Source organism: Oncorhynchus mykiss, chromosome 22 (genome assembly GCF_013265735.2).
Source record: "Oncorhynchus mykiss isolate Arlee chromosome 22, USDA_OmykA_1.1, whole genome shotgun sequence".
In the NCBI taxonomy this organism is placed as follows: domain Eukaryota; kingdom Metazoa; phylum Chordata; class Actinopteri; order Salmoniformes; family Salmonidae; genus Oncorhynchus; species Oncorhynchus mykiss.
The window spans coordinates 4,536,463-4,548,838 of record NC_048586.1 but is presented as its reverse complement, the minus strand read 5'-3'; the positions used below and the strand labels follow the sequence as shown (position 1 = coordinate 4,548,838).

Here is a 12,376-nt window from a genome sequence, read left to right as displayed (position 1 = left end):
AGAAGCTGGGATGTGGAGGTCCTGGCCTGGCCTGGTTCTATATCATCTGCGGTGTTGAGGCCGGTTGGACGTACTACCAAATTCTCTAAAACGATATTGAAGTCAGCTTATGGTAGAGAAATTAACATAAAATTCTCTAGCAACAGCTGTGGTGGACATTCCAGCAGTCAGTATGCCAATTGTGGCAGGTAACCTAGTGGTTAGAGAGTTGGGCCAGTAACCGAAAGGTTGCTAGATCGAATCCCCGAGCTGACAAGGTAAAAATCTGTCGTTCAGTTTGTTCTGAACAAGAATTTGTTCTTAACTGACTTGCCTAGTTAAATAAAAAGGTTTAAAAAAAATAATAATTGCATGCTTCCTCAAAACCGGAGACATCTGTGGCATTGTGTTGTGCAACATCCACCTGTGTAATGACCATGCCGTTTAAGCTTCTTAATATGCCACACCTGCCAGGTGGATGAATTATCGTGGTAAAGAAGAAATGCTCACTAACTGGGATGTAAACAAATTTGTGCATAAAATGTGAGCGAATTATGCTTTTTGTGTGTAGGGAACATTTCTGGGATCTCTTATTTCAGCTCATGGGACCTACACCTTAAATATTGGTTTATATTTCTGTTCAGTATGAAACACCACTGAATGAAGTCCTCATGTTAACTCTACCACTGGCCCAAAATACCCCTCTCCCCCTGCCCTGCCCCAAAGAACCCCCCCCTTGCTTCTCTTCCTAGTAATACGCTGCTGCCCAGCACTTATCCCCAAACTAGAATCCCACTCTCTCTCCCCGGATGGCTGTGTGTGTGGTGTTTCTGTACCTGCAGGAATGGAATAAAGTCCTCTTGTTCCAGGTAATTACAGCCAGGTTTGGCCAAGAGGTGTACAAACTTAGACACATCGTCATGACAGGTCTGCAGCATTCTGGGAAGGAAAGAGGGAACATATGGTTTCAGGGTTTTTCAGGGTCTCGCTCTCTCCCTATTTTTTCTCTCCATCAGAGAACACTTCAGAGCGAGTCTGAAATCATTCACCTCTGAAGTGGCAGTGCGGGTTAATACATTCTGAAATTAGGATTCTGAAATGACGCTGGGTCAGGCTCAGAGTGTTACAGCAGTGATGATGACATAATGGAACTTTCTTTTTTGAACCCCCTCAGAGCCATGAGGTAATGTCAGAGGCCATTCCACTCCAATTCTCTAGAGACTCACACATTATTAAAACAGTACGCTTACAACACACAACCAAGAGAACAGTCTAGTAGAGTACAGTACATCTTACTTTACCCAAGAGAAACACAGTGCCTTCGGAAAGTATTCAGACCCATTTACTTTTTCCACATTTGTGACACCACCTGGATTCGGTCTTATGCAGCAACATTTGAAATTCTGTTTTTTACATTGGATAAAAGTAGAGACTCAGAACTACAAAATGGTATATCATACACTCCATTTGAGGAATGAATGGGAAAGTAATTCTGCTTTGAAAGTTGATCAATTTATAAATTCACTTTTGAGAAAACCGTATTTCAATGTTTTGGTTCTACTATGAAGAACCCTTCATTGTCTACACCCATTCAGCATTGTTCACACCCTCTTAAGCCATAGCCCCACCCATCTCTTTAAGGGTTGAGCCGAGCGTTCTGTACTAACTTGCCAGCTACTTCCAGACACCTAAGGGAGAGAGAACAGCTCACTGAACATTACTCGGCATAGCAGAGCTGGTTAGGCGGTTATGTTATCCAGAGCTTTGGTGACTGCAACTGTGCTGTCAGATTGTCCTTTCGTAAATACAGAGTGTTTCGCGTTCTGAGTGCACACACTGGACGCTCTGGCCAATAAGTAGGGTTGATCTGAAAGCTGTGACCTCACAACTACAGTCAAGCACCCAAGCTACCTGGCTAACATTGGCTAGCTACTTCCAGACACATAATGAGAGAACACCCCACTCGGACCATATTACTCACCCTAGCAGAGCTGGTTAGGCTGTTTTCATGTTATCCAGAGCATTGGTGACTGTAACTGTGCTGCTGGCAACAATTGAATTACGCTTTGTTGATGTTTACTGACACCGGACATATGCAACAGGTGGTGAGCGTTCAACAATTCATCAGTTATTCTGCACTCTGGCACGCTAAAACAAGATTATTTTGTTAAGAAATTTAGCTAGATAGACAATGAATCCCAACGCATAACGTAACGTTAGTTAGGGAGCAAGCCAACAGTACACGAACTTGAAATGAAAATACTGTGTCAAAATTAGAAACGCGTAATATCTGAAAATGAAGCTAGCTAGACTATCTTACCCTTGGTCTAAAATCAGAGTAGATAGCCAGAGCGAGTTTACCAGCTAGTGGGTCTATCAACAGTTGCAGTGAAATGACAGTTTTTTTTAAAGACATCTATCTAGCTAGCTAAACAATGGACCATCAAATTCAATTTTATTGGTCACATACACATGGTTAGTAGATGTTAATGCGAGTGTAGCGAAATGTGTGACCGTGCAGTAATTTAACAATTTCACAACAACTACCTTATACACACACACACACAAGTGTAAAGGATGAATAAGAGTATGTACATATAAATATATGGATGAGCGATGGCCGTGCGGCATAGGCAAGATGCAGTAAACATTATATAAAGTGGCATTGTTTAAAGTGACTGAACTGTAATAAATTTATTACATCCAATTTTGTATTATTAAAGTGGCTTGAGATTTGAATCAGCATGTTGGCAGCAGCCAGTCAATGTTAGTGACGGCTGTTCAACAGTCTGATGGCCTTGAGATAAAAGCTGTTTTTCAGTCTCTCGGTCCCAGCTATGATGCACCTGTACTGACCTCACCTTCTGGATGAGAGCGGGTGAACAGGCAGTGGATCGGGTGGTTGTTGTCCTTGATGATCTTTTTGGCCTTCCTGTGACATCGGGTGATGTAGGTGTCCTGAAGGGCAGGTAGTTTACCCCCGGTGATGCGTTGTGCAGACCTCACTACTCTCTGGAGAGCCTTACAGTTGGGTGCGGAGCAGTTGCCATACCAGGCGGTGATACAACCCGACATGATGCTGTCAATTGTGCATCTGTAAAGGTTTGTGAGTGTTTTCGGTGACAAGCCAAATTTCTTCAGCCTCCTAAGGTTGAAGAGGCACTGATGCACCTTCTTCACCACGCTGTCTGTGTGAGTGGACCATTTCAGTTGGTCCATGATGTGTACGCCGATGAACTTAAAACGTTCCACAGATGGGGTGCTCCCTCTGCTGTTTCCTGAAGTCCACAATCATCTCCTTTGTTTTGTTTACGTTGAGTGTGAGGTTATTTTCCTGACACCACACTCAGAGGGCCCTCACCTCCTCCCTGTAGGCCATCTCGTCGTTGCTGGTAATCAAGCCTACCACTGTAGTGTTGTCTGCAAACTTGATGGTTGAGTTGGAGGGCGTGCATGGCCACACAGTGATGGGTGAACAGGGAGTACAGGAGAGGGCTGAGAACACACCCTTGTGGAGATGTTGTTTCCTACACTCACCACCTGGGCAGGCCCGTCAGAAAGTCCAGGGCCCAGTTGCACAGGGCAGGGTCAAGACCCAGTGATTCAAGCTTAATGACGAGTTTGGAGGGTACTATGGTGTTAAATGCTGAACTGTAATCGATGAACAGCATTCTCACATAGGTATTCCTTTTGTCCAGATGGGTTAGGGCAGTGTGATTGTGTTGTCTGTCTGTGGACCTATTGGGGCGGTAAGCAAATTGGAGTGGGTCTCGGTTGTCAGGTAGGGTGGAGGTGATATGATCCTTGACTAGTCTCTCCAAGCACTCCATGATGACGGAAGTGAGTGCGATAGTCGTTTAGCTCAGTTACCTTAGCTTTCTTGGGAACAGGAACAAGGGTGGCCCTCTTGAAGCATGTGGGAACAGCAGACTGGGATAGGGATTAATTGAATATGTCCGTAAACATACCAGCCAGCTGGTCTGCGCATGCTCTTAGGACGCGGCTAGGGATGCCGTCTGGGCCGGCAGCCTTGCGAGGGTTAACACGTTTAAATGTTTTACTCATGCTGGCTGCGGTGAAGGAGAGCCCGCAGGTTTTGGTAGCGGGCTGTGTCATTGGCACTGTATTGTCCTCAAAGCAAGCAAAGCAGTTGTTTAGTCCGTCTGGGAGCAAGACATCCTGGTCCGCAACGGGGCCGGTTTTCTTTTTGTAATCCGTGATTGACTGTAGACCCTGCCACATACGTCTCGTGTCTGAGCCGTTGAATTGCGACTCCACTTTGTCTCTATACTGACGCTTAGCTTGTTTGATTGCCTTGCGAAGGGAATAGCTACACTGTTTGTATTCGGTCATGTTTCCGGTTGCCTTGCCATGACTAAAAGCAGTGGTTCGCGCATTCAGTTTTGCGCGAATGCTGCCATCAATCCACGGTCTCTGGTTGGGAAGGTTTTAATAGTCACTGTGGGTACATCACCACCAATGCACTTAACACAATGCGGAACATATCCCAGTCCACGTGATTTAAACAATCTTGAAGCGTGGAATCAGATTGGTCGGACCAGCTTTGAACAGACCTGAGCACGGGCGTTTCCTGTTTTAGTTTCTGTCTATAGGCTGGGAGCAACAAAATTGAGTCGTGGTCAGATTTGCCAAAAGGAGGGCTTTGTATGCGTCGTGGAAGTTAGAGTAGCAATGATCAAGAATGCTGCCAGCCCGGGTCGCGCATTCGATATGCTGAATTTTTTTTAGGGAGCCTTGATTTCAGATTAGCTTTGTTAAAATCACCAGCTACAACAAATGTAGCCTCAGGATATGTAGTTTCCATAGTTTACATAGAGTCCAAGGAAGTTCTTTACATTTTATTCCATAATCACAACACATGTTACTACCCTGCATGAATCTGCAGGTAGCTAACCAACCAGTTCTATGGCTATAACTAGTCAAGCAAATGTGTCTGATATACAAATAATAAGATCATACACAAAGTTAGCTAGTGACCCAGACAGCTAACGTTAGCTAGCTAACAGCACACTTGAAATGAAACATTTTCTGTCAAAATTAGAAACATGTAATATCTGAAAATGTAGCTAGCTAGACTGTCTTACCATTCATCATGGTTGGATGCGAATCCGGTCTGATGCAATGTATGGTTGCCCTTAGTTTGAAGATGTAATCCAGACTGGTGTTGTTTTCTCCATCTCCTTAGCTATCATACTCGAATTACACTGATATCAAAACTCGGTCCCCCAGAAAGTGGAGAGCATACACAATGGTAGACAGCCAGCTAACGTAAGTTAGTTAACAGTACACTTTAACTTGACATTAGATTTATGCAGTTTTACTACTTTTTCTGTGACTAAACCAACTAGGCTCGTAATTTAACCATTTTATTCGTATTTAGAGATGGCATACAAGTTTGATATTAAGGCACATGAAAGTTCACATGTTTGAGAAGGCAATTCTGCCAAAAAACGCATTTTGATAAATACCAATTTTTATACGTTCAAACAATTCACTTGCGACATACGCCTAGTATCCTGAATCGGGTCACATTTTGTTTCGTTACAGCCTTATTCCAAAATGGAAAAATAAATAAAAATCCTCAGCAATCTACACACAATACCCCATAAATGACAAAGCGAAAACAGTTTGTCAATTTTAGCAAATGTATAAAAAAAAAAAAACAGATACCTTATTTACATAAGTATTCAGACCCTTTGCTATGAGACTCGAAATTGAGCTCAGGTGCATCTGGTTTCCATTGATCATCCTTGAGAAGTTTCTACAACATGATTGGAGTCCACCTGTGGTAAATTCAATTGATGGACATGATTTGGAAAGGCAAACGCCTGTCTATATAAAAAGTCCCACAGTTGACAGAGCAACAACCAAGCCATGAGGTCGAAGGAATTGTCCATAGGCACAGATCTGGGGAAGGGTACCAAAACACTTCTGCAGCATTGAAGGCCCCCAAGAACACAGTGGTCTCCATTATTCTTAAATCAGGGGGAAAGGGCCTTGGTCAGGGAGGTGTCCAAGAACCTGATGGGCACTATGACAAAACTCTAGATATCCTCTGTGGAGATGGGAGGACAACCATCTCTGCAGCACTCAACCAATCAGGCTTTTACGTAGAGTTGCAAGACAGAAGCCACTCCTCAGTAAAAGGCACATGACAATCCGCTTGGAGTTTGCCAAAAGGCACCTAAATACTCTCCGACCAGGAGAAACAAGATTCTCTGGTCTGAATAAAAGCAAGATTTAACTCTTTGGCCTGAAAGCCAAGCGCTACGTGTGGAGGGATCCTGGCACCATCCCTACTGTGAAACATGGTGGTGGGCAGCATCATGCTGTGGGGATGTTTTTCAGCAGGAGGGACTGAGAGACTAGTCACAGCAAAGATGAATGGAGCAAAGTACAGAGATCCTTGATAAAATCCTGCTCCAGAGTGCTCAGGACCTCAGACTGGGACGAAGGTTCACCTTCCAACAAGACGACGACCCTAAGCACACAGCCAAGCCAACGCAGGAGTGGCTTCAGACAAATCTCTGAATGTCCTTGAGTGGCCCAGCCAGAGCCCGGTCTTGAACCTGATCGAACATCTCTGGAGAGAACTGAAAATACCTGTGCAGCGACGCTCCCCATCCAACCCGACAGAGCTTGAGGGGATCTGCAGAGAAGAACGAGAGAAACTCCCCAAATACAGGTGTGCGAAGCTTGTAACGTCATATCCAGGAAGACTCGAGGCTGTAATCGCTGCCAAAGGTGCTTCAACAAAGTACTGAGTAAAGGGTTTGAATACTTATGTAAATGTGATATCATTTTTTATTATTTTGATAAATTAAACATTTCTAAAACCATGTTTTTCTTTGTCATTATGGGGTATTATCATTATGGGGTATTATGTAGATTGAGGGAAAAACAAACAATTTAATACATTTTAGAACAAGGCTGTAACCTAACAAAATGTGGAAAAAGTCGAGTGGTCTGAATACTTTCCAAATGCACTGTACATGTAAACATTTCAAGTGTTTGTTTTTCAACCGTTTTATTTGCTATGAAAAAATAAGACAAAACATTATTGGAAGACCAGTTACTGTGTATTCTTTGCTTAAGCTTTGGCCATCACATGTGGCTATTGGTAGTTGTTTACGAGAGACTATGGGTTGTGAGAGTAGCTCTGTGGGGTCGGCTGGCTGGGTACAAGAGCCATTGTCTTACTTTCTCCACATGGCCACAAACTTGTGAACGGACACGAAGCCCGTCCTATCGCCTCCAGCCGAATTGAACAATGGAGCTTTCCAGTAGAGAGGACACTCACACGCCTGGAGGGGGATAAGAAGGGAGAAATAAGGGATTTAGACGAGTGTCCTCTTCTGTGCAGTTGAATCTATCCTTTACAGCTCACACGTAATAGAACTGTGTCAAACTAAATATTGTCCAGCTACACGCTTAAATGTTCAACATTGTCCTCCATCAGGGTGAACTAAATGTTATTTTGTTTTACAGTGCTTTTTTGAGTTTCTCTCTCCACCTTACAGCTGTCAGTCACTCTGCTCTAATTCCAACTAAAAACATTTAATCCAGCCGTCAAAACGTGACACAGCGATTTCCTGGGCTGACTGGCTTTGACCTGAAGAGGATTCGATTTTTATTGAAAATGTCAATAAAGTGCTCATATCCCACAGATAATAGTGGTGTTTCCCCCCAAAGACCTCCCTGAGGTAACCTGGCTGATGTTTCTTTCTCAACTCAGGTTCCCCCACAGGTCAGCGGTCACATACCTGGGGGGGGGTCAGAAATAATATTTTCATGGGTTAAGAGAGAGAGAGAAAAACCAAGTCTGAGCTGCAAACCTTAACTAAAGCCAGGGGCTAATTGCACTAATGAAAACAAATTTGCTGGGTGGCTACAGAGCCTCGGCACTACAAATCACCTTCTCACCTTGGCAACCTTCCCCATGTCCTCAATGGTGGCCCTTTCATTGGGGAATTGGGAAAATATTTTCTCGATCTTAGCAATGAGGCCGTCGATGTTGAGGTTGGCTTTGGGCCGCCCCCGCGGAAAGTAGAACTTTGGAATGCTTTCACTCAGCGCCGTGGGAACAGGCGCCTCGCTCTTCACCTGGGCCTGAGGAGAAACAGACAGGACAGAAATAGCCTGTGTTAGCATCAGCGGCTAACAGTATCTAACATTTAGGACCCAACGACACTAGTGCTGGCTAAAGTAAGCAAAGGCTACCTAGTCCCAATAAAGTAATCCACCACCGGCCCCGCCTCCATCTGCCCCATTAGGGAAACGACTTCCCCCTCCCTTCAACCAATTAACTAATGGCTTTCAATAAAGATGTGTCAAGTGATGTTGGAATGTTCAAAACACACCATTTACACTAAGAGACATTCTGGCAGGCGCCAACCAGCAGGATAGACTTCTACACACAAGTCTACATCGAAAAAGCAACAGATTAATGGAAATGATGTATCAAATTATCTGAATGAAAGCATTGAATAATGTATGCTACGATCCAAGAATAATTGACAGCAGTGATCCATGTTCATTTCAAATGCAAAGCTGTAAAATACAGCCTACTGCATGACCTGATATTAACATACAGAATGGTAAGTGAAAATGCTCTAGAGATGCTTGATCCAATGAATTATCTCCTGACAAGAGAGGCACAGTGCCATCAGAAAGTACTCACACCCATTGTATACATCTCTCTATCTACACATGTATGTACAGTGGGGCAAAAAAGTATTTAGTCAGCCAGCAATTGTGCAAGTTCTCCCACTTAAAAAGATGAGGCCTGTAATTTTCATCATAGGTACACTTCAACTATGACAGACAAAATGAGAAGAAAAAAAATCCAGAAAATCACATTGTAGGATTTTTTATGAATTTATTTGCAAATGATGTATGTATGTATGTATGTATGTATGTATGTATGTATGTATGTATGTATGTATGTATGTATGTATGTATGTATGTATGTATGTATGTATGTATGTATGTATGTATGTATGTATGTATGTATGTATGTATGTGTGTGTGTGTGTGTGTGTGTGTATTCCAAAACAAAAAATGTGACAGAAATTAATATTGTGATCTGAACACATCACTGAGTACCACCCTTCATATTTTCAAGCATGGTGATGGCTGCATCTGTCCAGTGATCCTGCCGACCAAGGCCAGGTCTGAAGAGCTATTTGGCGTAGCAGCTAGCATAGACGACCTGACTACAGAACAGGACCTCTAAACTCAGCAAAAAAAAGAACCGTTCTCTCACTGCCAACCGCGTTTATTTTCAGCAAACTTAACATGTGTAAATATTTGTATGAACATAACAAGATTCAATAACTGAGACAAACTGAACAAGTTCCACAGACCTGTGACTAACATAAATGGAATAATGTGTCCCTGAACAAAGGGGGGGTCAAAATCAAAGTAACAGTCAGTATTGGGTGTGGCCACCAGCTGCATTAAGTACTGCAGTTTTTTGCCAGTTCTTGCTGTGAAATGTTTCCCCACTCTTCAACCAAGGCACCTGCAAGTTCCCGGACATTTCTGGGGGGGAATGGCCCTAACCCTCACCCTCCGATCCAACAGGTCCCAGAAGTGCTCAATGGGATTGAGATCCAGGCTCTTTGCTGGCCATGGCAGAATACTGACATTCCTGTATGCAGGAAATCACGCACAGAACGAGCAGTACGGCTGGTGACATTGTCATGCTGGAGGGTCATGTCAGGATGAGCCTGCAGGAAGGGTACCACATGAGTCTGATGATGCTGTGACACACCGCCCCAGACCACCCTCCACCTCGATCCCGCTCCAGAGTACAGGCCTTGGCGTAACGCTCATTCCTTCGACGATAAACGCGAATCCAACCATCACCCCTGGTGACACAAAACCATGACTCGTCAGAGAAGAGCACTTTTTGCCAGTCCTGTCTGGTCCAGCGACGGTGGGTTTGTGTCCATAGGAAACTTTGTTGCCGGTGATGTCTGGTGAGGACCTGCTTACAACAGGCCTAAAATCCCTCAGTCTAGCCTCTCTCAGCCTATTGCAGGACGGACAGTCTGAGCACTGATGGAGGGATTGTGCGTTCCTGATGTAGCTCGGGCAGTTGATGTTGCCATCCTGTACCTGTCCAGTAGGTGCGATGTTCAGATGTACCGATCTTGTGCAGGTGTTGTTACACGTGGTCTGCCACTGCGAGGACAATATGCTGTCCGTCCTGTCTCCCTGTAGCGCTGTCTTAGGCGTCTCACAGTATGGACATTGCAATTTATTGCCCTGGCCACATCTGCAGTCCTCATGCCTCCTTGCAGCATGCCTAAGGCACATTCACGCAGATGAGCAGGGACCCTGGGCATCTTCCTTTTGGTGTTTTAGAGTCAGTAGAAAGGCCTCTTTAGTGTCCTAAGTTTTCATAACTGTGACCTTAATTGCCTACCGTCTATAAGCCGTTAGTGTCTTAACGACCTTTCCACAGGTGCATGTTCATTAATTGTTTATGGTTCATTGAACAAGCATGGGGAACAGTGTTTAAACCCTTTACAATGAAGATCTGTGAATTATTTGGATTTTTACAATTTATCTTTGAAAGACAGAGTCCTGAAAAAGGGACGTTTCTTTTTTTGCTGAGTTCATAAGAAATTGAAGATGGACCACAGGAAGATTGAGGTAGAGCGCGCCCACAGGACTGGAAAACCCACCACCGGCCCAGGTGACAGGCCCAGGGCCATAGTGGTCAAGTTCCTGAGGTTCAAGGACAAGGTAGCTGTTCTGGAAAGAGCCAAGAACTTGAGAGGAACGTATATTTTCCTCAATAAGTACATCCTGAAGCTGTGCGCCAGAAGAGGAAAGAACTTATCCCAGCGATGAAAGCTGACAGAGCACGTGGGGACATTGCTTACCTCCGCTATGACAGGCTCATTGTCCACCCTTCCCGCCTGGAAGGGATGAAAGAGCTAAGCATATGGGTTCGTAGCACACATACACACACACACACACACACACACACACAAATTGACTAATGGAATGCTGAATGTATATATTTTTTCATCTTGCTTTGTTTGCTCTTTTTCATCTCTGATAAGCTACCCAGGAAAGGGCTGAAAATAGCACATATTAATACATGTAGCCTTAGAAATAAGGTTCATGAAATCAATAACTTCCTAACATCAGACAATTAGCTATTTCTGAACTCACTGAGATAATTATTTTGATAATACAGCAGAAGCAATACAAGGATATAACATTATAGAAGAGACAAACAATTATGGTTGGAGGTGTTGCCGTATTATTTCAGAGCTATATCCCTGAAATGCTTAGAGAAGATCTTATGTCAAGTCACATTTAAGTGTTGTGGTTGCCTATTCACTTGGCACATCTGAAGCCCTTTCCTTTAGGGTGTTGCTATAGGTCACCAAGTGCTAACAGTCAGTATATAAATAATGTGTGTGAAATGCTTGATAGTATAAGTGACGTAAAAATAGAGGTTTACTTTCTTGGGGACCTGACTATTGCCTGGTTTTCATCAAGCTGTCCGCTCAAGGAAGCTTCTCACTGTAACCAGTGCTTGTAATCTGGTTCAGGTTATTAAATCAACCTACCAAGGTGTTTACAAACACTACAGGAACAAGATCATCCACATGTATTAAATCACATTTGTACTAATACAGTAGAACATGTTCTAAAGCTGTATCCGTACCCATTGGATGCAGTTATCACAATATTGTGGCTATAGCCAGGAAAGCCAAGGTTCCAAAAGCTGGGCCTAAAATACTGTATAAGAGATCATACAAAAGATTTTGCTGTATGTGGGTGATGAAATCCAGACGCTGCACTTGATGAATTTATGAAATTGCTTCTTCCAATTATTGACGAACATGCACCTGTTAAGAAACTGACCGTTAGAACTTAAGGCTCCATGGATTGATGAGGAATGTTAAAACTGTATGGTTGAAAGGGGTAAAAGGAGTGGCTAATAAGTCTGGCTGCACATCTGACTGGCTGATTTACTGCAAATTGAGAAATTATGTGACTAAACTAAAAAAAAAAGAAACTATATTTTGAAGCCAATATCAATTATATAAAGAATGACAGGGGGGGTGGAAACTTGAGTACTTTAAATGAAATTATGGGCAGAAAGACAAATTCAACTCCATCTTTTATCAAATCAGATGGCTTATTCATCACAAAACCATTTGATGTTGCCAATTATTTTTATGATTACTTCATTGGCAATGTGGGCAAATGTAGGCAGGAAATGCCAGCAATGAACAGTGAGCCATCGTATTCATGCATCATTTTTATTTATTTTTTATAAAGAAAAGCATTGCAAGTTTGATTTTTTTAAGTTAGGTGTGGGGGAAGTGGAAAATGTTTTGTTATC

General features: G+C 43.3%; 1 protein-coding gene across 5 annotated transcripts in view; it reads right to left on the bottom strand.

Moving 5' to 3' along the window:
- ppp2r3b (protein phosphatase 2, regulatory subunit B'', beta) overlaps positions 1–12,376 on the bottom strand; it is a 60,528-nt gene that overhangs the window by 13,370 nt on the left and 34,782 nt on the right. For all 5 annotated transcript variants that reach the window (XM_021578654.2, XM_021578652.2, XM_021578655.2 and 2 more), the window contains 3 exons: positions 7,924–8,109; positions 7,201–7,304; positions 816–918 (listed from right to left, as the gene is read on the bottom strand). In XM_021578654.2, coding sequence (XP_021434329.1) covers positions 816–918; positions 7,201–7,304; positions 7,924–8,109 — 393 coding nt within the window. The remainder of the gene's footprint in view (positions 1–815; positions 919–7,200; positions 7,305–7,923; positions 8,110–12,376) is intronic.